At 39.6% G+C, this 27,507-nt stretch overlaps 2 protein-coding genes, 1 long non-coding RNA gene and 1 pseudogene across 6 annotated transcripts in view; 1 reads left to right on the plus strand and 3 right to left on the minus strand.

Annotated features, from left to right (window-relative positions):
* Positions 1–18,237, minus strand: part of LOC149115133 (uncharacterized) — a 59,897-nt gene extending 41,660 nt beyond the window's left edge. Inside the window, exons 1-4 of one of the 3 annotated variants that reach the window (XR_016205995.1) lie at positions 17,174–18,237; positions 16,822–16,896; positions 16,088–16,168; positions 12,875–13,261 (exon numbers count right to left, since the gene is read on the minus strand). This is a non-coding gene — a long non-coding RNA (uncharacterized LOC149115133). Of the gene's footprint in view, positions 1–12,874; positions 13,262–16,087; positions 16,169–16,821; positions 16,897–17,173 lie in introns of those variants that run through there. The other 2 variants (XR_016205994.1, XR_016205993.1) reach the window with 2 other exon arrangements.
* On the minus strand, positions 3,000–7,910 carry LOC149115139 (uncharacterized; annotated as a pseudogene). The gene is made up of 6 exons (XR_016205821.1): positions 7,899–7,910; positions 6,490–7,284; positions 6,177–6,288; positions 5,711–5,961; positions 5,301–5,582; positions 3,000–5,085 (listed from the first exon to the last, which is right to left on the minus strand). The product of XR_016205821.1 is annotated as an uncharacterized LOC149115139 (transcript).
* Positions 3,000–8,822, minus strand: LOC149115140 (uncharacterized). The gene is made up of 3 exons (XM_089284710.1): positions 8,093–8,822; positions 7,919–8,025; positions 3,000–3,033 (listed from the first exon to the last, which is right to left on the minus strand). Exons 1-3 carry the CDS (start codon positions 8,303–8,305, stop codon positions 3,009–3,011), a joined length of 345 nt encoding a protein of 114 aa, XP_089140836.1. The 5' UTR covers positions 8,306–8,822; the 3' UTR covers positions 3,000–3,008.
* On the plus strand, positions 13,205–14,537 carry LOC149115141 (uncharacterized). The gene is made up of 2 exons (XM_089284711.1): positions 13,205–13,297; positions 13,596–14,537. Exons 1-2 carry the CDS (start codon positions 13,205–13,207, stop codon positions 14,535–14,537), a joined length of 1,035 nt encoding a protein of 344 aa, XP_089140837.1.
* Positions 18,238–27,507: the final 9,270 nt, after the last annotated feature.

A 27,507-nucleotide genomic window follows, 5' to 3' on the forward strand; every position in this document is an offset into this window, starting at 1 on the left:
ATAGGGGGCAGGAGGCAGGAGAGGAAAGGGTGGGAAGTGGGAGTTCTACGAAGGAGGGAATCATTTATTAAGCATTAAAATACTTTCAAAAAGAAGAACCCAAATGTTTTTTGACTTATATTTAGCTTATCTTGAGATTTCTGGACTGAAGAAAAAATTAAATCCACCCTTGGACTGAAAAACTGAGGCCAACTTCTGGTAAAATTGGAAACCCTTTTACAGTGGTTATATCATAGGTCATAAAATGTTGTCATTTAAACTGTCAAAAGATGTGAAGAGCTAGAGGAGCAAGGCTGAAAACAAAGGAAAAGAAACGCCAAAGTATTGCGCAGCTAAATGATAAGTATGTGTTTTGAGTGTCCTTATTTACAGGGGACAGGGCAAAACAGAGGAGGGCGGGAGTCGAGATAAAGGTACAGGAAGCAGGAGAACTGGGAGGTTCTGACCCCCTTTCGCCCCCCATCCCCACCCCCCCCCGAAAAAAATTAAACAACAGCTTAATTGAATGCGCTTAAATTTTTTAGTCAGCACACAAAACAATTATTATAAATGGAACAAATAGAGCTACAGTTGCATTAGAAAGCTTATAGGGGTTCTTACGGTGTAGGTAACAGAGTTAATGATCTCCCACCCCCAGTAACTAGTCTCAGACAATGTAAATTGCACGTGATGAATTGGCACAAAATAGGCAGAAAATTCAAGTGACAGAGACTCTGGCGGCCATGATGGATGACAAGAACAATAAACTAAGCTAATTCTTTTGTTGATGGTCATCCAACATGGGAGCGATGGCATCAGTTAGATATATGCCAGTTAGTTAGATTTATGGTAATATAAATGTGCCAGGCTCTTTGTCTACAATTAGTCCACACAAGCTCAGGCTCTTTTGACTGAACATTTTTTTACACATTTTAATTGAATCCCTATACACAGGATACACCTAAGCAAAAGAATGATTATGATTGTGGTGTCTTTGTCTGTATGGTAAGCTGTGCAAATACCATATTCTATCAATTACCATGTCTCTTTAAATAATCAGCTTGGCTTCAATTAATTCAAATCAAAGTGTTCATCTTTACCTGAACTGATCACTTGTGCTAGTGATAGATTTGAAATTCATTAGTATTATCTATGTTTAGTTTCTAGAGCATCTCAGCAGGGGACAAACACCTAATTTCAACCAGGTATTTTGAATCAAAAGCAAGTATCAACACTTCTCATCGCATGACAAAGTAATGGAAAATCAATTTAAACCAAACTACATGGATACCAACTACACATCTCCTATTCATAACACTTTCTTGCAGAAATTCACTATGTTTGCCTTATTTTCCAGGATGACATTCCCTCTCTCCATGAAGTGATGAAAATGCAGATCTCACAGCAAATGCTACCAAACTGAAGGAATGTACATTCAAAACAACTCAAAAGTTCTCATCAATAGTAAAATATTAATTTTGCCCGAAAAGGATTCATCTCCATATTTCCTTAATCAGTTGTACATATATATAACAGTTTCCCTCACTAAATAAACACTCTAAATCCATCGTTCAACGTAACATTCCACAAGGATACTGTCATGTTCATTGATTGAGAATTATTGCAATGGCAACAAAGCATGAATAGACTTTTACAGACACCATGAACTTAAGTGCAATTACCTTATACACAAACTGTCCCTCTGGTCAGTAGTATTTTCGAGATCCTACTGGCCAGAGGAACAAGATCACAGAAAACTGAAAATATTGCTGCAGAGTGATTGTAGTGTAGTGTAAGACTAAGCAATCAATCAAACCATTCTACAAATAAAACTGAGCATGGGATTAAGAGCATGTCCACCAGAGGATCAGGCAGAGGTGATACATGCCATCTCACCGATTTCAGTGAAACTTGGCCAGATTGAAGGGCATACCCAATAACTCAAAAAGCCAAAACGGTTTCAGAATTGCAATTTTCCGGGGGGAATTACACCCCCCTACTTTTTTCACATAAATTTCTTTAAATACTACACTAAATGAGCGTAAAAGTAGGGGGCTCTTAAACCTGAGCAATTCATCCAATTCAATTGTGGCTATACATGCGTGTAGATTAGTCCTACTTGAGTTATGTACGGGAGTTTCATGTAATTTGATTGATTACCTGTCAATCAGTGTAAGCTAATAACTACCCATATAAAATGGCATAGCAAAGTATGGTGATTTTGAGGCCAAATATCTCCTGTGGCCCAGTCCCTCCCAAAGAGATATCTATACCACGGTTCAGTTCCACCTTTGGTCTGTACGAATTATCAAAAAAAATTTTGGGACCTGCCATTTTTTGTTCGCAGATCGAGCTCAAACCCTGCACATCTTGCAGAAGATTTTAGTTTAATGACTGACATCGTAAAAGTTCCTGCATAAACCGCACCTGTTGATTAGCCATAACCCCAAGATGGAAGCTCAAATATTGAAAAGAAACATAAAGACAATAAAGTTTGAAGTTCCAGTGAAGTTCTAATTGGTATAAAAACAAAGACAACCAAGTGCAGTTTCAGAACACTGATACAGCGGCTGTTGCGAGCCTTCAAATGCATTTAAAAGTCTTTAGATAACATATTTTCACTTGTTATACCTTCTCGTCTTCCTAATTCACTCTTCTTAAACTTGAGATTTTCTCTTGATAACATTATCGCTTCGCCGGAACACTCCATGACATTAAACCTCGTACACCATATTGAAACGATACGAATTAGTGCTTAGTAGCCAAGCTTTGAAATGTGGAGGGGAGTCTGGGCATCACAACACACAAGAGGACACCTATTTACTTTAGAGCGATACTACGTACCATCAAGATCTTTGAACTACTACAGCAGGAGAAAAACTTCACACAGACGAGTAGTTGGATAATCCAATGGATAAATGTTGCTGTAAAAGTGATAGCAGTCGCAGGTAAACTAGAAGAACTAATAATGATAATTATTTACAATGCTAATAATTTTATCGAAAAGGACCAACAGTGCATTATAATTCTCAAATATTAAATATTTTAATGCTATTGCCAATGGTATTAATACCACTGAAAGTACTTACAATACTGATAAAGAAATAAAATTGGCTCAGCAATAATTACAGTACTCTTTTTCACTATTTACAATACTAAAAAAGTTAGAGTTTTTACCTACATATTATTTCTGTACTAACTTTCAGGTAGATGATTTGAAAATAATTACGCGAATTCCACCAAAATTATTTACAAAATGGTACTAGAAGCTAGCACGTGAGGTGATTGTTGCTCACAGTGATTTTCTTGCGAAAAGTTCTAAGGGATTCGTGTGAGGACTTGGCTGTCGCGCATATATTGCCATAGGGCGTTGACAACTGCGAGGTAGTGTATTGATCTGTTGGATTCCAGAAGCCCGAGCCCACGTCTCTCTAACCATAGCATAATCACCTCTACATAGCTGAATTGTAGCTTCCTCGCCTTGCTTACTCAGAAAACCCTACACCGAAAACATTTTGAGTAAAATAACGCGAGTATTGATGGTTGGGTCCCTAAGTGTATGGCGTGACCAACTTTTGAGCCTTCTTGTTGATCGTTTAACAAACAGAGCTCTCGCTGCTGATTTACAACTTAAATGTTTAAAAGGGAAATAGGAAAAAAAACATGATACGAAAAAAAAAAACTGGGAAACCGACCAATATGCAGAAAATGAAAGTGTTGATATTTATAATTTCGGAAAAAGTTATATTTATGACAGTTCAGTGTCACTACAGTTCCAACTCGCGCCAGATCTGTTGCCTTGTCCGGATAGCAGTGGCCTCTTGTTAAAACATCGTCGTCATCTTCATTTTCATCGTCATCTGCATGTTGAGATTCTTCAACTGTATCGCGTGGCAGTCTACCAGTTCTATTGAGGTTTGATAGCCTGCTGAAATAGCGGGAAATCTGCACAGTTGTCAAGCACTCTTTTTTCTGGAATCTCTTCTTCCCGCTACTGTCTCGCAACCCCTTCATGCGCATTGCTACATCTCCCGAATTAGCCTTGTGGCCTTTCTCTTCCCCCAGAAAGAACACCTCCAGCAAATAGTCTCTCACATTTTCGGAGAAGTTTACCGCATTTCTGACATTTTTAAGGGCCCATCCTTCCTCTGCATATGGCATGTTTTGATTGTCAGGTTGGACGGCTGTGGCTGCAGCCGAGGTGGAAGGCACAGATTGAAGATATCCACCAGCCAAGGGCTGACAGGTTTCTTCCCATTTGCGCTTGACCTGGTCCTATTGAGTCTCCCGTTCAAGTCTTATAAGGTGCTTTCCCACATCGAGATGCCTCTGCAAAGCAGCAAATGACTGATACACTTTGATGCATCCTTCCTCGGGGCAAGCGAATGGGACCCTGTCTTCATCTTCTTCCCCTTCACACTGGGTGGCGGGATCTGGCTGAGAGGGGCTGGGTTCAACAGGAGATGGTGGTACAGGTCTCACCAGTATCAAGGTTCCCACTTCCTCGTTTGGTCTTCCAAATGGTAATAAAATGGTAAGATTTGTTGCTCCCTGTGGAGTACCCAACCGTGCTAGTATAGTTAGGGTGAAGAATTTTCCAGGTCCAATGTTGTACGCCCGCCATGTCCTCAGTCCTCCTTCCTCGTAGGAAAAGTTGTTCAGGGACTGTACGCCTGTCATAGTGTGTTTGTGCATCGTCTGCAAAGTAGTTTGCACCTTACAGACCGATGCACGGCACCCCTTCACGCTGCCACGAGACTCGATAGCTGCCTTCATAGAAGCTGCCATTTCCACATCGTTTCCCTCGTTCACAAATCGCCTAATGTGACTCTTCATTGAGGCGATCCGACGGTCACATATATTCTTTCCCGCCTGAGGCTCACTTAAGTCATAGCGTGCAACTCTAACTCCACTGCCCTCCCCAAGGCTTGGTAACAAGAGCAACAGGAAAGCGGTATGATAACACCCAGCGTTATCCGACTTCAGAAAGGCTTCTGCGAGGTGGGGCTTTAGTCCCTTCAGAGTTGCTAGTGTGTGCTCTAGGATAGATGCCACAGCAAACCAATTCTGGTTACAGTCATCAAAGAGGTGAATGAAGGTCCTTGTCTGAAAATAATTGCAAAAGTGTAACTCATCATCTCTACCAAACATGAGTCTGTTGTACTGTCACGATTGTGTAGTTACTACCGAAACCATTTTCAGGCCTGGGCATTTGTTCGGATAAGCTTATCGCCCAAAGATTTTATTAGAAGCAAACAAGACAAAATGGAGCACCCTACCTCACTCGGCATTTAATTGAGTAAATAATGTGAGACGAGTACCTCAACTTCACTGCCAGTTTCATCTTTCGTGATTGCTACCGTCACATGCCAGGATTTTCCTTTTTTCCCAAACCAGTCTCTTTGGGTCTCTCTGAAACTGATGGGAAGGAACTTCATTGCCCAGTCCATGATTAGGAGAACTTGACTGGCTGATAGATGATCGACCACGAAGGATTTGGCTGCATCTTGGTGGACAGCTCGCCCAATGTGTGCCTTCCACTCCTCTAGCTTAAGTAGAGCACTCTCGATATCATAATTTAGCTCTTCTCGTCTGTCTGTTCACTGCGACATTGAAATGATAAACGAAGAAACCACGTTGCTAATTTTTTCTTAAACCGAAGCCACTAGAATTTGAACTGTTCACACAAAAAATAGGGAAATAGGCTCTTCACATTTTACCTAAAATGTACATCAGAGGAGGACAAGGCTAGCTGGATATCGATGACTACATTCCTCAGGTCATCACAGCGATCACAGCAGATGTTGTGTTGGTGCTGGCATGTCCCGCGACGATCACTCTGTCCACTGCTGAGGGCATACACACTACAATGGTCGGCACAGGACTCCTCTTGGGAAATATGGACCTTGAAATCTGACTTGAGATATTGCTTTGCTGCTTTCAGCCGACATTTGATGGAGTTTGATGTTTCATTGTCCGGACCTGAGGAAATGAAATAAAAAAAGTAACGAGATCCCACTCAATAGTTTCTACCCAATTTGAGCAGAAAGGTACAGCCAAGCTCAGTTAAGACATGGGGAGTGTTTGTTTACATCATATCCTGTCGTGATGGCGTTTTTGCTATTTGGATGGCCAATAACTACAAAAGAGAAAAACCCACAAGCAATCGTATGTGTTTCAAATATAACTTAGCGTACCATGCTGGTGCAACTGGTTAATGGTATCTTCAAGAGAGGCGAGGGCGTTCACACCGTCGGTTTGCGTACTGTCAAGGCCGGCCAGTAATTTCTTTTGTGACGCTGCGCATATCTGAAAAAAAAGAGAGTTCATTATTTTACTTTCAGGTAAATCTATCGATCATTTATTGTGTTATGAGGCAAAAAGTATAAGGAAGGCTGTCAAATAGGGCAAGATGTGTCAACCAAATATTGCGCATGAATCAAGAGGAGAGAAAATTTGGTAGTTAATGACATCTGTTATAGCCATGACAACTGTCACAGAAAGCCTAACCTTGATGATGCTAAATAGTGTAGATCTTCTCAAGGGCTCAAATGCAGACTCAGCGCAATATTTCAAGTACAGCTGAACTAGGCGAGACGAGATGACGGTGTGCACCACACTTGGAATTTCAATTTTCTCGCCAGTTGATAGTTTGAGATTTCTTGTCCCATATGCCACGTCTTGGAGGAATGAGGGGCTAGATATAAAATCCAGAAAGTGATCAACCTTAACAGGATCCAGACGCGTCCTCCGCAGTGTTGGTGGCTCGATAGGTTGACCAGGCTTGTTCTTGAAAACATGCTTTCTTGGCTCATCGATCCTCCACTTGGTAAGGCCAGGGATTGTCTGGAGATTTTCTGTTTTGGAATAGTCGCCTGCAAAAAGTGACAATATTTGCTGCCTGTTGTACCATGAGCCTGCCTCTTCATAGCACGTGACCAGTCTAGACACTAACATGCCTTCTCCTGCATTTGAGACCCCTTGGATGTTTTCACGCCTGCTGCGCACCTGTTCGAAAAGCCACGTAGAGTTGCCTGGGGCTATGGCGTCTAATACGACGTCAACAACCTGTTCAGCCTTCCTTCTGTAGTATCGCTGTGTGGAGGCAGAGATAGTCAGCACGTCAGACTTGCACTGTGATCGTACAGGACTGACACTCCTGTCTGATGTTCTGCTAAGGAAGTTGTTCAGGCTCTGTAGCTTGTGCTCAACCTAGGGAGTCGGCTGCCATTCCTGCGAGGTCTCGCCTTCTTACGCTGACTCTTGAGAAGACAAGCAGAGCACCTCGGAGTTGTGCTCACTTGGCTGTAACAATAAAAATTTGAATAAATAATGCTCCCACACTAAGCATGAAAAAACAAACAAACATAGCCATTGGAAGATGGTTTGCAACAACGTCTTGCGCAACAAGGGCTTTGAGATCGTAGCAATCCCAAAACAAATATTGTAGATATACTTGCACACTTAAGGATCATGATATTATGAAGAGAAACTGTACAAGGATATCTCAACAACGAGACTACATATTATAGGAGTCTCTTTTGTTTTAGCTGTGCCCATATAGTCAGTAGTTTTGTTTGCTTCATTGTGTATCTCTACAGCTGCCCTATAACATATGAGCTACAGCCAGTGAATAACAACTGAAGAAAAGTGACATTCCTAAACTGTCCAGGAAAGGCCTGCGAGTGCTGCTGATCAAAGTAGTCAAAAGAACTAGCTTTAAAGTGGCAGATGGGGCACAGGGCAGGGGGGCCAGGAGGTGGGAGAGCAGTGGACGGGAGGCGACGCGTGCCACCAAAAGAGACGGTGATTGAGCGAGATTGAGAAACATTGCATAGTATGTTTCCATACAAGACGGGGATTAGGAACACAGGATACCATAAGCGGGATATTCAGACTCCCTGCCCCTCTCCCCCCACCACTGTCCTCATTGTCTTTAATTGGGCATATACTCATCTCTTCTGCAGTTAATGGGCACATATTCCTCATCTGCCTCTTCAAAAATCTCCTTTCAAAAATCGACTCGAAAATCTCTTGGAACCGTATCTACGTATAAAATACTCTTGTGTTACCATAACAAACTAATAGATAACTGAGTACACATGTGTAATACCTCACTTGACGGTTCTTCCGGTGGTAACAAGAATCGCACATGCGCTTGTGGATCAACAAATGTGCTGTCAGCCTCCTCCATGGGTAGGTCTGCTGAACTTTGTTCCTCTCTCTGCTCCTGGGGCGGTGAAGCATTTGCTACGAATTTCATGGCAGCTTGATGTTTCCCACGACAAATTCTACAAATACCTGTGTTCATAGAATATGACATCATTTATTTGTAAGGCCAGATTTTCTCCGCTTCCTCGAACACCGACTGGTAATCGAGCTTATAATTCTTGAAAACAAGTCAAGGTAGGAATTCATACTATAGCTGGATTCGAAGATAAAGATGCAAAGCATTTTACCTGCTCCAACTGGGACAACAACATTCCATTTACTCTTGATTTCCTTTGACATTCGCAGGTTAACACCCCTCTCCCTCTTACCCTTACGATTTCCATGGAGTGGATACTGACATTTTATCAAGGCCTTGAACTTGACGCCTAACTGATCTCGGTGTTTTGGACAAATTGTGAAGTCACGGCCACCTTCGTCAAACAACCCACGCTTGCAAGAACTAGTTCTTTCTCAGATGAGACACTCGTTTGGGATACAGAGATTTGTCAAAGATGAGCACTTATATCTCTAGAGCAAGAGCTCAGAGGAAGAAGCTCGTTTCCTTGGGATGAAATATCGCAGTGAGAGTTACAGTGTGAGGCAAAGGAACAGGAAAGATTAGACATTGTTTTCACAACGTAAAGGTCATGAAGAAAATGACTTTGTTATGCCAAAGTCCCACTAACAATCGCAGGCAAAGTTGTTTACTTTTCAGTGTAGACGTAATTATTTGGCGCACGAAACATCACGGTTCATGTTTCGCTGAAGTTTTTAAACAATAAGTTCAAGAACAATTTCACAAAAATATATTTAATAATAGTCGTTAAGAAATGCTGTTAAAAAGAAAAAGGAAAGGTACTTTGAAACAAATAAGGCGAGGAAGTGTTTTATTTAAGCTGAAAATGGACAGTAACTATGAATGTCCGTAATTTTCTGTCTCGGCTTATTGGAGTAATATTTTTCTGAATTTTTTCCAGGAATGTTGGGTTAATTTCTTTGTTCCAAGTTCAGGGTCATGAAATTGTTCTTGAACTTACTATTGAAAAACCTCGGTGAAACATGAACTGGGATATTTCGTGACGCCAGATAATTATCTTTGCACCAAAAAGTAAACAAAGCAAGAAACCTCGACGCATCAGTGAAAATGTTTACAGTAGGAATAGTAATTTATTTCCCCCTTTCAATCAATTTTTTTGTCCGTCAGAAACGCGAATGTTTTGGGGAAATGCTAACATTTCTTTTCGTTTTATGCTGTGATGTTCTGAAGTCTCTCAGTGAACGTGCAAACGATATAACGCACGTGAAAATTATCACTCGGCTCATACACGTTATGTATGCGTAATAACACTTTGCGGTATTGAAAAATAATTTTTTCCTTGGGTAAGTCGGCCTTAATGTATATTTTTCTTTCATTATTTCCAGTGAATTTTAGAGGGGGTCGGTAAGGGGGGTAAGGAGGGGGTCAGTTGACCAGGGGTCAGTGTTTTGTCGTAGCCCCTCTATTACGCGTTGTGATGCCCAGACTCCTCTCCACATTTCAAAGCTTGGCTACTAAGCACTAATTCGTATCGTTTCAATATGGTGTACGAGGTTTAATGTCATGGAGTGTTCCGGCAAAGCGATGTTATCAAGAGAAAATCTCAAGTTTAAGAAGAGTGAATTAGGAAGACGAGAAGGTATAACAAGTAAAAATATGTTATCTAAAGACTTTTAAATGCATTTGAAGGCTCGCAACAGCCGCTGTATCAGTGTTCTGAAACTGCACTTGGTTGTCTTTGTTTTTATACCAATTAGAACTTCACTGGAACTTCAAACTTTATTGTCTTTACATTTCTTTTCAATATTTGAGCTTCCATCTTGGGGTTATGGCTAATCAACGGGTGCGGTTTATGCAGGAACTTTTACGATGTCAGTCATTAAACTAAAATCTTCTGCAAGATGTGCAGGGTTTGAGCTCGATCTGCGAACAAAAAATGGCAGGTCCCAAAATTTTTTTTGATAATTCGTACAGACCAAAGGTGGAACTGAACCGTGGTATAGATATCTCTTTGGGAGGGACTGGGCCACAGGAGATATTTGGCCTCAAAATCACCATACTTTGCTATGCCATTTTATATGGGTAGTTATTAGCTTACACTGATTGACAGGTAATCAATCAAATTACATGAAACTCCCGTACATAACTCAAGTAGGACTAATCTACACGCATGTATAGCCACAATTGAATTGGATGAATTGCTCAGGTTTAAGAGCCCCCTACTTTTACCCTCATTTAGTGTAGTATTTAAAGAAATTTATGTGAAAAAAGTAGGGAGGTGGTGTAACTCCCCCCGGAAAATTGCAATTCTGAAACCGTTTTGGCTTTTTGAGTTATTGGGTATGCCCTTCAATCTGGCCAAGTTTCACTGAAATCGGTGAGATGGCATGTATCACCTCTGCCTGGTCCTCTGGTGGACATGCTCTTAAGTCCAATTACCTTATACACCATATAAATATTTATTTATTATTATTATTATTACACAAGCTGTCCCTCTGGTCGGTAGTATTTTCAAGATCCTACCGGCTAGAGGGACAAGATCACACAAAACTAAAAATATTACTCTGGAGTGATTCTAGTGTAGTGTAAGACTAAAGAGCAATGTATCAAGCTATTGTACAAATAAAACTGTGCAGGGACTTGAGTCCAATTACCTTATACACAAGCAGTGTCCCTCTGGCCAGTAGTATTTTCAAGATCCTAGCAGCTAGAGGGACATGATCACAGAAAACTGAAAATATTACTGTACAGAGATAGTCTAGTGTAGTGTAAGACTTAAGAGCAATGTATCAAACTATTCTACAAATAAAACTGTGCATCGACTTGAGTCCAATTACCTTATACACAAGCTGTCCCTTTGGCCAGTAGTATTTTCAAGATCCTACCAGCCAGAGGGACAAGATCACAGAAAACTGAAAAGATTCAACTGTAGAGTTATTCTAGTGTAGTATAAAACTTAAGAGCAGTGTATCAAACTATTGTGCAGATAAAACTGTGCATGAACTTAAGTTCAATTATCTTGTACACAAGCTGTCTCTCTGGCTGGTAGTATTTTCAAGATCCTACCGGCCAGAGGGACAAGATCACAGAAATCTGAAATGTTACTGTAGAGTGATAATCTAGTGTAGTGTAAGGCTAAAGAGCAATGTATCAAACTATTCTACAAATAAGAATGTGCATGGACTAAAGTCCAATTACCTTATACACAAGCTGTCCCTCCGGACGGTAGTATTTCCAAGATCCTACCGGCCAGAGGGACAAGGCAAAGGAAGTTTGAATTCAGGGATCCACTGAATCAATAAAAAAATTCGTCCTGAAGGAACGATGTATTTAAAAACGTTTGTGCCTATTATAAGTCAAAGACGTCTACAGTGTAATGTGTTAGCCGGCGTACAAATTTACGGTTTACGAACTAGACGGGAAGAGATCTAAAGAAATATACCGCATTGGCCAAACAACTCACTGCTTTACTCTCTACACATTATTCTTAACTTGTCAGGTGAATAAAAAGGTACTTGTCTTGTTGATCAACATAGTTTTACCACTGGCAATTCGCATATTTATGTGATTGGTATAGTCCGCCATATTGGAATAGCCGACAATTTCCGAAAACTGCTCGACTCGGAAATTAGCTCCTAGTACTCCTCGGTTGTCCTTCTGAGCGGTAGGATTTAGGCACAACCCTTGCAGTGGAAGGGTCATAAAGTTTGTAAGTTGTTTTTGTCGTCTCCGTTGTGTTATTGAGGAGGAACTTTGCACATTGAAAACGTTAAATTTATTTTTATACAAGACTGGTTTTTGTGATCTCTATATACTTAAATTTGGGATGTAGAAAAGAAGTAACAATAACAAGATTTTAACGTCCTGAACGAAGAACACCTTTGGTAAAAAATAGAAAATCTTAACTGTCTCTCACAGTTTTGCGTGCACTTACAGCTCTTAAAACCTTATTTGCTTGTAGAATAATAGGATATCATGTTTCTGTTGTACATGAGTGATAAGTGGAGTTACTTGTTGGTTAAACATTCGCTTCACGCAGCTAGTTGAATTGAGTCCTACAAAACACCTTCAAGATTATTGTTTTTGAGTGTCTAAAAGTATTTTAAGGCTTTCAAACTAGATGCAGCATCTTTTACCACACAAAGGATTTGAAGAGTCACTGACTTGAGGGAAAAATATTGCTGCTGTTATGGCGGGATTTTTCAATTGTGGCTATGCGCATGTAGCTGCAAGGAACAGTGTTTATGATGAGAATAAGGTTATTTACGACAAGAGCACTTGCCTACAGAGGTTCTTGGGTACATTTTCTGAAAACAAAGAAGCGTTTGCTGTTTCTCAGAATGCATTTGACAAAAGGCTGCCCATACTGCTTCAAAACTTTAAAAAATGGCGCGGTGAAAGCAAGTCAAAGTAGTTGGATCACTTCAGTTCAACTGAATGGAAATCACTATCAGCTCTTAAGAGGGGATTACATTCCATCTCTAACTGCAGGGAATGCCATGTGAATCATCTGCTTTTCCAGACACAATTCCCTCTGAAAAGTAATCGACGTAAAGGGGCTGACCCAGTAGCTACATGTACAAAAGAATCAGGAAATTTGAGAAAAACAACAAAGGCAGTAAAACCTTCAAAAAAGGCCATTCAGGATACTGCAAAGAGCATTTATTTGAAAATAAATGAGCCATTCAAAAATCCCTACAACATCAACCTTGCTGATGCCTTTACAAAGGTACCTGAAACTGGACTAACACATGCAAAAACTAAGGTGCAGAAACAAAGGGAAAGAAGAGAAAGTGCTAGGCGATTCAAAAACAGTGCCGCAGAGCAGTGGTCAAAACTTGACTGCGACACCATGCTTGGAACGAGGCAGTCCTTTAAACAGAGAGATTTACAAGAAAATCTCTTCATTTTCAGTCCCATGAAGAGGCTAAAATTCGGACAAGAAAGAGGAAAGCACTCGAGGAGGCGGGCCTTTGAATGAAAAAGCGTCACTCTCCAGATCCCAGCTCCCTTGACTTTGACAAAGCTGGTCTACTACAGGAAGTAAATGAAATGAACGAGGGTGAAAAGGTGAGAACAAACTAAAAAACATATTTTTAAAAACGTTGGAATAGGAAAATTATGTTTCAAACATGAAAGCAAATAGCTTCACTTCATGCTATCAATAAACTACCTGTCCCCTCCCTGGCCAAATGAACAGAATTACCTCCATTCCCCTCACTTTACTTTTCTAACAAAAGGATAAACAATGCATAATAAAAAAAGGTTTCATTCTTGCATCTTCAATTTTTAGTTCACGAACATTTGTTTGTCGTAATTCTGTTTTTAACTAGCTATTTACATATTATTTCCTGTTATTTAATTACAGATCAATTTCTCTCAGCTGGCTAAGAAATATGGAGTATCCGAGAAGACAAAAGTAGGAAACATGGTGGTAAAAGAATTTCTTAGCAAAAATGGTGTGAATGTGGAAATGTTCATGCCCTTCAGAAAAAATAACCCACTTCCAAGAAGGCAGCTTAACAAAACCTTTGGAAGGGAGATCACAACACTAGTGCCTCACACAAGTGCAGCCATAAGAGAAACCCTAAAGAAAAAGAATGCAAATGGGGAATACCGCTTGGGTGAGATTGTGGCTCCAAAATCCTACCAAAAGCTGATTCTGGATTCCAATGGTACTCTCAAGAAAGAGTGTTTCACAATCAGTGGCAGAAAAATACCTTTACTGGAAATCAGGAAAAATCTATTGGCAGAACATGGGGAAATGTGTCTGGTCAGAGACCACTCAGAAGCTAATTATGAGGCTATGACATATAAAGAGCTGGAAATTCACTTGAAGGAAATTGGAGAGTTTAAAGAGCAGCCTGATGGTGAAACAACAAGGGAGGAACTGGTTAACTCACGAAAACACTGGGAGCGAACTCAACACCTGATGATCTGGTCTGACCACTCGAGTGTTATGAATCATGGCCCTATCTTCTTGATGGTAAATGCAATTTATGATCCAGCATTTTATTACACCTCTAAAGAGCACGGGGGAAAGGATGTCCAAGAAATGGTGGAAAAGCCACAAATTTACCTTATGGCAAGGTGTAGAGACACCATCGAAGATCAGCTATTATACAGTGACACCCACCTAGAAGGCATCCAACAACTCAGTACAAAGATCACCTCTTCCCACAAAGTCTTCATCAATGACATCTGTCGGATGTTCCATGGTGACCATCCATCACAAGAAGTTGAGAGTGAGGAGCAATTGGGTGGAAACTTTGGTTGCTGTGGTTGCACTGTCATCAACACAGTACTCTGACCACATAGCATCACTAAGAGCCCCACAAATCACCCTAGAAGAGCGAAGGACGAAAGTCATTGCAGGTCCAGCAGGCAAAGAGAGGAGGAATGGAGGTGTACAACCTTTCCAACAAATGAGTAAGGATGACATGATTTGACAGTGCAAGGGCCGAAATCTCCCAACAGATGCTGTGCTAAAACCAGCCTTACAGAGCCAGTTGAGGGAGGAGTTAAAGGGTATTCAGCGAGTCCCTGCAGTGTGTTTTCCTGATCAAAGTGCTTCAATGAATGACCTTAACTTGACCCAGTATGAAGTTGTGCCAGTGGAACCCCTCCATGATCTCAAGGAGCACATAAATAACATCTTAAAGGAACTGCCCAAGCACCTAACTAATGAGGAAAAGCCACTGTTTGAGGAGGCAATAGAAGCAGTGCTCTCCAAAGAAAAATGAAGAGGAGCAAATTACTGTCTCTGTTGTATTGTTCTTGCCCTCCACCTTGGAAGCAACTGCCACCTAACTATCAGAAGGTTACTGTATAGTCTTGCAGAACTCTGTGAATTGCTGTACGCTCCTTCAGACAAGCGCACCCCCGGTTTATTTTACGCTTACATAATGTGACATTCTGCCATGTAGTTGCCATTCAAAAAGTATTTAACACCACAGAAGTCCTGACACACAGAAAACTCTATGGTATATATTATCATAGCATCACCTGCCATGCCCCCTTCACATCACGTTTAATTTCACAGTGTTGTAGACACAGAGGAGGAAGAAAGAGAATTCAGCACCATAAATGCCATTAGCCAGACAACCTCCAGTGGTCATCCAGAGCATATCATTCCCAACTGCATAGTTCCTGCTCAAGCAGAAAGAAATTTTAAATCAACCAAAAGTAGCTTTCTTAAACAGCAGTCAAGGATTGGAAAGATAGCCAGTAAACTTCCACAGTTCCCTGACACAGTAATTCCCTATGAACTTCTTGACAATGAACTTTATCAGACTCATTTAGAAACCATCAGTGATTTTCTTCTGTGTGGAAAAGGAGTGTGGTGGCACGTTAATGAAGATGGCAAAGAAATTGTATTCCATGATGGAAAAGGATGGCCAGAATTTCAAGAGCAAGGCCCCCCTCTGCACCACTTTCGTTCTTCTTCCTTTGAAAGTGAAGGCAGCTATCTCAGGGAAAAGTGGGAAGAGTGCTTGAACCAAGGTAGCCTCCACTTACCTATAAGGAAAGTGAAAGTCTACAACACTGACGGGCACCTAGCATATATCGAGTATTACAGAGTGTTCAGAGATGAGGAATGGCCAGAGCCAGAAGATAATAACACTGAAGAAAATCAAACAGATGCAGACAACCAGATCGATCTTTCTTTTCCTGGTGATCAAGAAGATTTAGAAGAACAAGAAGAATCAGATGCACTGATCACAAGTTTGGTTTACACTTCTGTAAATGATGCTGCTGCTGAGCTGAGTGAGGATGACTGTGATGTTCATGATGATGATCATGGGAGTGGAAAAGAAGGCAGTCTAGATCAAACAACTGCAAATTATCATATCAACTCACCAGGTGTTCCTCCTACCACAAATCTCCATGTTGCAAGTAGCTCGGCAGATAATGATGTCCATCAGCAAGCAGAAAAGGATCCTAAATTAACAGAAATGGAGAAAAATCAGCGAGACAGTAACATCCTCCAGACACAGCTTGCCATGTCTGCTGCCGAGGTCTTAAGCACGACATCTCTAGTAAAAACACTTGACAAAGCAAGAAAAGCCCTGCAAGAAAAACGAAACAGAAACAACAAGTACTGCCATGACAAGTACAAAGATACTTTGGCCTGTGTTCAGACACAAGTGCTTGCTGCTCACAAGAGTTTATCACAGGAAATAGAGCAATGGGAAAAGGAATTTCTCCTAAAGCATGGGTTTGCACCAACATATGAAAACTTTCAACAAGAGGAAAAAATAAAAGCAGCATACAAGAAAAAGAGATTGAGCAAGGAACTACTAAAACACTGGAAAATAACAGTGCATATTTATCCATTAAGTTGAACATAAAAACAAAATAATTTTGATCACGTGAATTATTGTTCAAAGAACTCCACTTCTAGTTCAAAAAGATTTAGAGCTGAGAAATAAACATTTTAATGAGTAGTTATTGCCACTGTATTTTATGTTACCAGCTGGCGTTTTCTTCGCCAGAGAAAATCCCAGTAAAGAATTTAAATGATATTTTAATTTATTTTCGTTTACTCAGTGTAAGATTTCGTAAAAATGTTAGCGAAGAAAGGCTTATCCTACCTTTTTTCAGTTATGCAAAGAGCGTTCCATTCAACTGAGATTCGTTGTCAACGCACGTTGAGAGACTGTAAAGGACTGTGTATAAACACAAGTAGTATATATTGGAATTCATAAAATTATCTAGGAATAAACACAGCTTGTGTGACATATTTCTCCTGTGCTAATACACCTCCATTCATCATTAAAACAGTTCAGCTAAGCCTTTTGGGCCGAAAATGAAATAGGTATTTTTACAGTTGTTAAACAACAGTATTAATAACCTGAGTGAGGTTTTTGAATTATAATTTATAGCAGATTTTACATTGCAATTACAACCTTACAAATACATGGGCTGAAATTATATATTACGTACCTGTGTCTGGTGAAGATCCGTTCAAAATATTTCGAGATGAAAATCCCCCAGTATACCAATAATGAGCAGATAATATTTTTACACTGGCAAACTTCCTTCATATTGATACATTTCTTGATTTAGTACACCTTCGAAAAGCAACGCCATGATTGTTTACACGTACCACGCTGAAACTTGAAACTTGAGAGCTCTTTAGTTAATAAAGTTAGCGATCACCAATACTTAACTAGAAGCCTCGCTGGGGATCATGATCTTGCTTTCAATCCATTCCTTAATTCACAGGAGGTACTGCACTGAAAATTGAGGGAGTCAGGAGGTAACACACATCACCGGGTCCTTGCCCAGGATGTCGTCTTACTGCTGAGAGGCAACTTGCACAGAGATCACAGGTAGTCTGAGATGGAACAAAACAGCTGATGTCTGAAAGGTCACAACAAGCTGTGACAACTTCTTGTGGAACTGGATATGGCACCTTTTTCTCCAAATTTAAGAAAATTGCTGAGCTCCTGCTGACACCAAGGGAGTATTGCAAGAAAACAAGTGTAGAGCTCACCACAGGAGATGCATCACTTGGTGATGTAGTGTCAGGGAGAATTCAGGATAGTCTTCAGATGCAATATAAAACATGAAGGTGCGCACAAACATGGCAGTGTTTCAGCCAGAAAATTTTACTTGAGGGCCAATGTGGCCCCTGAAGATCTTTTTTAGGGGCCAATTTTTTAGGAAAGGGGCTAATAAACTGAAAGCTACAGAAGGAAAAAATGCATCAGGGTACCAAGGAAAATAAAGCAGTTTATTAGGATCTATGAAAAAATCTAATAGTAAGTGCTTTTTGAAGGGTTTCTACTCAATAAAGTTTCTTTTGAATCAGATACTAGTATGAAGGATCGGTGCATCACAAGAGAACAATCCCTAGGCCTACATGACGTAGTCAATGATCAAGGGTTTGCAATGCATTATAGGGCAATTTCAAACTCTGTCAGCCATTTGGAAGTTTTCCCATATGAGAGAATCAATACAGCAAAGCAAAAGGATGGATTGACTTCTTTTCTTATGTTGAATGTTTTAGAAAAAAAGATCTTTCAATAATGATTTTCTAGAAGGACAACGTGTGACAAAACAGCCGTTATTGATCATAACACAGAGAAATGTAGTCGCCATTATGCCGTACTATGGTGACTAAACCAGAATTTTTGGTCACCAAGGATGAAATGCTTGTTGCATTGGCAACTATATTGATCACAATTTCCAGCCCTAGGATGGCTTTTAAAATATTATGCCTCTGTTAAGCCTGCAGTCTTGAAAAAGGAAAGGGCCAAATTGGCCCTTTTTTCGTTTTTCTGGGGGTCACCTCTGATTGCAATGCGGGATTCCCACAATGGCGCGCTCTGGTGGAAACACTGATATGACATACATTTACCTGCTTGCTGTGACCACTTTTCCATTTACAGCTGTTGTTAGTACAGTACCAGTGTCCAGCAGAGTCTTTTAGGACATGGCAATATCCAGTGGGGTTTGATGGCCCCTAAGAAGCCCCATGAAACACTGCATAGCAGTGTGCTGAAATTTGAACATGTATGAATTCTTGACAGGGGTGGATAGCTTCCAGCAACATGGTATACGTTGTGTTATCGCACTTATATCCTCTTCTGTGAGGTTTTTGGCTGAAGAGGGACATGAATGTGACTTGACCAATTTTGTGTGGTCGCATGCTCTGGCTTCCACGCATTAGAGTATCGATGGGCACAGTTCAAACATTGACTCGTTCACCTTGAAGTTTACTTGGGAGACTTTTCCTGCAAAAACAAAAATTAAATTTATGCTACTGAAAGGAATTTACTATTTTTGTACAGAGATTTTGTCTTTCCAAAATGATTTTCATTTTACATTGTTTCTAAATTAAAACTCTCTACGTAAAATTTTGCCATCGATCCATTTGATTGTCTCCTGAGGGTTTTTGGGTATTAAGTTGGCGTGGTCAGACAACATGCGTGTCTGGAGTTGTGGGAGGCCTGGGAGGAACAGGGAGGAAACATGGCTATCGCCATGCCTTCAAGTTGTGTTATAAGAGTAGTTGTCAGTTTTCACCAATGTAACGACGACAGCAGCACACTGGAAAGATGCAGAAGCAGGATAACTGTTCAGATACCTGGTATCAGTAATCCTCTTTCTAGACTAATTCAGTAAGGAATTAAACAAGTAACCAGTTAGTTATTATTTTCTTTTTTTTTATTTTAACTTAAAAAAAATGTAACAGTATTTAGTCATCTACAGCATACCAACCTAGACTAGCCTTTGCTACCTGTTGGTATCCTTAAAAATGTAATTGCTCCTCATGTAAATAAATAAAATTATGTGTATATGTGTGTGTATGTGTATATACCTGTAGATCTTGCAAAGCAAGGCAATCCTTCCACATTCAAGAGAGCATGACCACAAACAATAATCAAGTAGATGAGTACGAAACAGACAGTGACTCCAAATCATGGACATCGATGATCCTCTTGACAATCACAATGTGCTCTACTCCAAATCCACACAATGACAGTGTCCAGATCAGGAAGAACACTAGAGCTGCAATTAGGCTATACCTGTGAGTTGTTTCAATACAGGTTTTTTTTTAACCGTACCTTAAGTTTTTGATCAGCTTTTTGTCCAAGCATGTTTTGGGTTGTTCCAATTTTTATGCTCATTGACCTCATTGCTTCATTGGAAAATTTTCAAATTTAAGATTAAAAGGGTGCCTGAAAGGACATAAAAGTTGTGTTACAAACTCACAGTTTACAAGTTATGCTAATAAACTCAATTTAATCTGTTCTACCCTCAATTCAGAGTAGAGAGCCTTTTTGTCATTGTCAAGAGGTATGGCCTGCAAGAAATTGTTCAGAAACACCTTAAGCATTTTAAGAGGTTGCAAGAAGCGGTAGAGTGATATAAGTACATTCTTTACAAATCTGATGTTAGCTCTACTGAAGTAAATTCCAGAGTGAAATTAACAGATACTGGAAGTTCTGTGCTTCACATCACATTTTGTAGAGCCAGAGCAATTGCTAAGAGGAGGGGGCAAATGAGGTGGGGTACAATGTATTAAACTGTTACAGCAAAATTTTAAATGTTAGCTATTAAATGGCCTAAATTTTTAATGTTAGCTGTTATGCAGACTCCCCCCATCTAGACCCTCGTATTTAGCTGGTGGTTTACGTTTAGATGTTATTGTGCGGTTGCAGAAAATCACAACTTGATCTTGTGGTTTTCAATTTTTGCCTTTTTTCCTAACAGGGGTCAGCAATAAAGTAAAGAAATGATCCTTGCAGTGAAATTGCAATTAAAGACATTATATATCATAAACTTCACATCAGAGGTCAGAGGTTCAAAATTGACAGTGGTCTCTTAAAGCATGTTTGGTGATGAACAGTTTTGCCGTTGTCTCCCCATGTGGGGAGGTAATTTGGAGATGCGGCCAGCCTTCAAAGCTGAGAGAGCACGTAGAAGGATGCCAACAGAGTTGTAGGATGTCATTGAATGTGTTCAGCTTTGGGCAGCACCATAGATTCTATTTGAAAGGATGAGTTTCAGGTGAAGTTGAGGTTTGAGAAAAACTCTTCTAAACCTGAAATTTGAACATAAAAAGACCTTCAAACGCTTTCGGGCGCTGGAATGACAGTTTTTGTACATTTTGACATGTCAGCTTCTCCAATAACTCATCACACATGATAATTGTGTGGAGCAAACAAAGTTCACATGGTTTTTCCCCTTATGTGGCCTGCCTGGAGATCGACATCACTATTCACATGATGATATTTGGCCAAAAGCTATCAAGCAAAAGATTTGAAGGGAAAATCAGAGCTTATCTATATCTTTCACAGCAAGCAAAGGTCACTTTCACTGACTGACTGCTCTGCGAACATTCAAGTGGATGTGGCTTTATCTAAGGCAAATATCTTCAGTATGTAAGCCTGATGTTTCTTCTCTATAAATTACTGTAATGATGACAGAAATCTTCGTTTTCCTTATATAATTCATGTAATCTCAAACATTTTATTATCCATTACAAGTGAGAAAGAGTCATCGATGAGTCAAATCGAATTCAACATAAAAAGTGATCGTTTGTCTTCCAGTGGTAAGTCTTTCTCATCTGCAAATGTGAATGCATTAGTATAATTTTATTCAAAGAAACCGGGAGGTGACAACACGTTGGAATACATATGCACAGACCTTACTTTAATTTATATGTACACAAATGACCCTCCAAAATTCCGCATGCAATTGCTTACTTTTCGGCGGGAAATGAAAATGCATGGCCCTCTTTTTACCTTCAACATAAACTTGGTTGACGTACAACTTTTGGTTTTAAAATATAAAGGTGTAAATTTTGTCAAGTAATATTTTATATCTTTAAGTTTGATCATAGCACCAAGCTTCCCAAATTCTCGATTGATCCAAAGATAGCCCAAGCTAAGGTTTCAAGGTGAGATAGTAGTTACATTACATCCAAAGTAAGCTTTCAGAATAATCAGTCATTCTTTGTAAAGTAGTGTTTAATTTCATCGGTAGGTTACCGAAAATAAGGAAATTTTCAAACTATAGTGTCCTGATTTTAAGTGCAACATATACTGTGACTGACTATAAGTCTGACTAGCTATAGCCTTTTAATACAGTCTCATTCATTTCTAACGTGTCATCTTCATTTGCAAAACTTTAGGACAATTGTGTTTACCGTTGGTTAATGCAAAAAATTCTACCGTTGATCCAGCTGATATTAAATTTAGCATGTCCCCCACACTCCCCACTTAATTATCCTTCTTCATTTTGGAGCTCGTTTGTGTATTCATAAAATCTATAGCTGGGTATGAGTTACGGAAATTGTCTCACTCTATAAAAAAATAACAAAAAATTTAGAACAAAGGTTGACTACTTGCTGAGTGATCCACATTTTTTCATCCAGATGAGCCAGCCAGAATTTGTGATTAATGAAAGAACCATGGTAATCATGGGAAAAAGATGGCAAGGGCAATAGAAAGTACTTCGAAAAAGCAAGTTTCTTGTTGACACTATTGAAGCATGTCAGTGCTGGAGGGCAAGACAGTAGTTTCCTCTGTCTTGTAAAGTGCTCCATCACTGGGTATGATACTGGGTAGTACTATATTATATTTTTATACCCATATCCGTGTAACACGGAAGGTGGGGAGGGGCTTTTTTTATTTCAAGCCATTTAGAAGGAGAAGTGGGGGGTGAAGGAGGCGGCTTATTTACTTTCACTACTTGAACAAACGTTGATACAAAATTCTATAACTTGAACAGGCAGGGAAATGTTAATTTCAAATAAATTCCTTTTGAATGAAAAAGGAGGGCGGGAGGGTTGTTAAATTATTAAAATTGCTCCAAAAATAGGTTTATTTGAGGGCTTAACAATTTGACAAGAGAGGGGGCAATCATTATTGTGTCTGTACTTAGATAAGACCCATGCAGCTAAATAATTAATGTCATTAAAATGATGTTTGTTTGCATGTGGTTTATTTTCTTTTCAAGAAACCTAGATTAAGTTATTTAAAATAGTTAACTGAATGTGAAAATGGATTATTCTAATCAAAAAACGTAATTGTTATGCAATTTATACTCATAAACGGCAAATCATTTCTTTACTTTATAGAAAATGCTTCTTCAGAACAAATAAAGTACTAAATGGTGGAGTTAGTAAATTTATTGCGGAGCAAACCAATCATGTAAATCAGGTGTCTTTATGTGTGAGTTTGATTCTTCCCAATTTAAGATGTTTTTAAGGGACATCATGAAATCTTACTTTTGGTGAGTTATATATTAATTTTTATACATGTATTTGATTCACTACATATAATAAATTGATGGGCCTTTAAAAACTTCAGTGCTGGAAAGTACCCCTTAACAACCTAAAACTTATTATAAAGCATTATTTGCCTGCCATCACAGCATATTAGCATGGCCACTCCAAAACGTCCTCTCTTCATCGGGGCAATATTCTTCCTTGTTACTGCTACAATTAACGTTTCTATTACCAGTTCATAGCACTACAAGCTGCCCTTCATCTACCACTGATTTTTTTTGGAATTTCGCCGGAGAAGAACAGCTTTAAGTCCAATTCCTATTTCATCCGACAATCAACAACAATATGGCGGACCAAACGCTTGCTGGTGATGGCAAAGGTTAGAAGAACACAGCGTGCATGTGCATTGTATTGTAACTCTACATTGACTTTTCGACCGCTTCTCAAGCTGATCTTCGACATAGAACTCAATCCTGGTCCGAATGGTTCCTTTAACTGCTCGGTGAAGGCAAATACCAGAAACATCAACAACGTAAAGATTGCTCACCTTAATGTTCGCTCACTGAAATGCCGGGATCACTTTTTGCTTGTTAAAGAGACTATTTTATCAAACAAATTCGACGTGTTTACTATATCTGAATCTTGGCTAGATGCCTCTGTTTCAGATTTGGAGATTGAAGTGCCTGGTTATAACATCTACAGGGTCGATCGAAGCAACAAGACTGGCGGCGGGATCTGTGCATACGTCTTCAATACCTATCGTACAGAACTAATGGGTGATATCTCTGACATTTCAACCACCGGTTTTCATCAGCTTTGGTTGAAAATACAGGTCAGGAATTTAAAGTCAATTATTATTTGCACTGTCTATAGACCTCCGGATACACCGCTAACCTGTTGGGAGAACGATTTAACAACAACTTTGACTTATACGTTATCACTGGACAAGCCTGTGTACATAATGGGGGACTTAAACTGTAATCTTCTCAGCACCGATTGTAGAGAATCGAAATCTTTAACCAGTTTTTACGAGTCGTTTAACTTATCGCAATTAATTGCTGCTCCTACTAGAGTGACCGAATCGTCGCGGTCTCTTTTAGATGTTATTCTCACTTCGCAAACCAAACAAGTTGTCAAGGCTGGTGTCATGGACAGCTTTATTAGTGACCATGACATGGTCTTTGCCATCCTACATCTGAAAGTATCCCGACCTAAGACCACATATATTACAACTAGGAGTTTAAAAAACTACAATCCAGACGCTTTTCAGTTTGATATGTCCGGTGCACCCTGGTCTGTTGTGGAAGCATTTGACGACGTTGATGACAAATTACACGCATTTGATCTGTTGTTCAATGAAATTCTCGATCATCACGCTCCGATTAGATCAATTAAAGTTCGTGGAAAACCAAATCCCTGCATAACGGAGGAGATACGTGAACTTATGAAATCTAGGAATGTCTGGCGCAAAACAGCTTGTAGAACTAATGATCCACATGCCTGGTCTACCTATAAAAACCTTAAACACCAAGTCAGGAAGTCAATCAGAGCAGTGGAGAGTGAATTCATCAAAGATCAGATTCAAAACAACCCACGGAACACAAATTGTATTTGGAAGGCAATCCGGCTCTGCATCCCTAAAAGATCAGTCTCCCCTAAAGTTTACAGCAAAGAGGACAAGATCGTGGCGGATACTTTCAATAATTTTTTTGCGTCTGTTGGAAAATCAACCAATTCCAAAATAAAATCTTTGGCTGAAGAAAACAACTTCGACTTGAATAACAGCATCTTTACTCCTAGAATTTTTCCGACATCTGAGCAATTTACATTTCATTCTGTTGAATGTAAACAAGTCGAGGACATTATAAATGCAATGCCTTCTAATAAGGCTCCTGGGATTGATAAAGTGCCAACTCGAGTCATTAAAGACTGCCTGCCGATTATACTCCCTTTTGTTACATCAATCATCAATGCTTCTCTTTCATCTTCAACATTCCCAGGGATCTGGAAAACAGCCGAAATCACACCTATTCCCAAACAAGGCAATCACGAACTTCCTAACAATAATAGACCAATTTCGCTACTACCTGTGTTGTCAAAGGTCTGTGAAAGAGTCGCTTATAATCAGTTTGTCACCTATTTGACAACAAAGAAGAGGCTGACGACAAAACAAAATGGAAGCAAAAAATGGCACTCTACTGAAACATCATTACTTCGCACGACTGATGCATTTCTTAAAGGAATAGATAAAAAGAAATTAACTGCCTGTGTTCTCCTAGATATGAGCAAAGCGCTTGATAGTGTCGACCACCAAATACTGTTACGAAAACTACAAGACGTTGGCGCCTCAACTAGTGTGCTACAATGGTTTAACAGCTATCTCACAAATAGATATCAAGTTGTACGAATTCACTCCACTGTTTCCAATCCAATACCAACTGAATATGGAGTACCTCAGGGTAGCATCCTGGGCCCCTTATTATTTAGTATGTACGTTAATGATCTACTGGAAGCTCCACAGAATTACTCTACTGAATGCTATGTAGATGATACAAAATTGTTTGTTTCTTTTCATTCACAAGACACCCAACGGATTGTTGAGGAGATGAACAAAGACCTCCTCGGTGTGCGCAACTGGTGCTTCAGAAATCGGCTATTACTAAATCCAGACAAGACGAAATTAATTGTTTTCGGGAGCCGACAGATGACTTCGAAGCTCCATGATTTTTGTTTGTCTTTGCTGGGAAAAGACATCTCCCCAGTACAATCAGCCAAAGATCTCGGCGTGATTTTGGAATCAAACTTGACATTTGATGATCATATTAAGACCACAGTATCAGAATGTATCGCACGCCTCGCGCAAATTAGCCGTGTCAAACACTGTCTTGACAGAACGTCGTTGTTAACCGTGATAAATGCCTTGGTTTTCAGTAAGTTGTACTACTGCTCGAACATCTGGGCAAATACCACAGAGAAAAATATAAGGAAATTACAGGCTGTGCAGAACTACGCATGTCGAATCGTTAGTGGCGCGAGAAAGTACGATCATGTAACTCCCCACTTAAAAAGTTTGTCTTGGTTACCCGTTAAGGACCAACTATACTACCGCCAAGCTACCATGGCTTTTAAATGCATTTCCGGACACGCCCCCAAATATCTGACGTCACAATTCATTACCCGCGAGCAAGTTACCAAGCATACAACTAGGAGTGGCCAAAAGCTTGATATACCTTTTTTTAAAACAGCCTCAGGACAAAGAACATTTTATTACAGAACTATTGGACTTTGGAACAATTTAGACCCCTTTTTAAAATCAAGCTGTTCAGTTCAAGTTTTTAAACATATCTTAAAGAATAAGCTTTTAGACAATTTTGTAAATACTCCCTAAACTTCATTTATTTTTAGTATTTTTCGCGACTACAAAGTTTAGATAATGTTGTAAATATTTTTTTTTTAATTTGATTAATTTTGATTGTGTAGTTATTAGTAACTTAGTAATTTAAGTAATTGTTCCTGAAAAGCCCCATTGGGGAGGTAACAATAAAGCATGTATGTATGTATCACATTTAATTATGAATTTAGACCATCAAAAGTACTGGCTGTTATTATCACGTAACCCTTGATGAAGGTATATCATTATGATAACAATTAAAGGATTGCAGTCTAAACAAAAGAAAAAAATTTTATGCAATTTTAAGCCAAAAATCAATAATAGTTATAAAATAATTATTGCCCCTTTACAGAGCAAAATTGTGTTCTATCAGCAAGTACAAAACAATGGGAGCTAGAACAAATGACATTTGCATACTTCTAATAGCACATGGTTAAGTTTCTGCTAATTAAATGAGATTTTACTAACACACCAGTAAAATAAAGTTAATGGACCGTGACGTATGTTTTCAATGAGCCGTTCATGGCAGCATCACTTTCCATAGAGCTATTGAGCAGTGGTATTCCAAAGGTCACCAAGCTGTAAGCTTTATTATAGCTAAACCTAAAACATTGTAGCTTTGTTACCTTCAGAACTTTATAAAAAACCATAGCATTGGTGCAAAGCATTAAAGCACTATTCATGTTTAAGATGTTACATGTGCTAAGGTAAGCTGTTCGATAGTACAGCCTTTTCTACTGGCTTACCAGCAGACGAACATCTCCATATAAAAGCTCAGACAACTGTTCAGAGTCCATTTTGAGTTTGTCAAAGCAACGTAGCTATTACTTATTGCAAATCTATCGTTTAATTTTTGTAAACCTTCCATGGCTCACCCTTGCCGCTTGTCGAACACTGCTCGGGTCGCTACCAGAAGTGAGGACCTATCGAAGCTATCCAGCAAGGTCCAAAAACTCCTTCTTCAATTGCTGAATTTGCCTATAACGGGCTCCAAAGTGCAACTCTTCGCCTGGCTCAAGCAAGCATCAACAGGAAAGGCCAGTCAATCCAAACAAAGACCTGGTCGGCCTCAACGCACTCGTCCTGCAGCGAACAAAATATCTACGCAACAGCCATCCACTGCAGCCAGTGGAATCGACGCCA

Source organism: Orbicella faveolata, unplaced genomic scaffold, assembly GCF_042242905.1.
Source record: "Orbicella faveolata isolate gen_17 unplaced genomic scaffold, um_ofav_v1 contig_13, whole genome shotgun sequence".
Lineage (NCBI taxonomy): Eukaryota > Metazoa > Cnidaria > Anthozoa > Scleractinia > Merulinidae > Orbicella > Orbicella faveolata.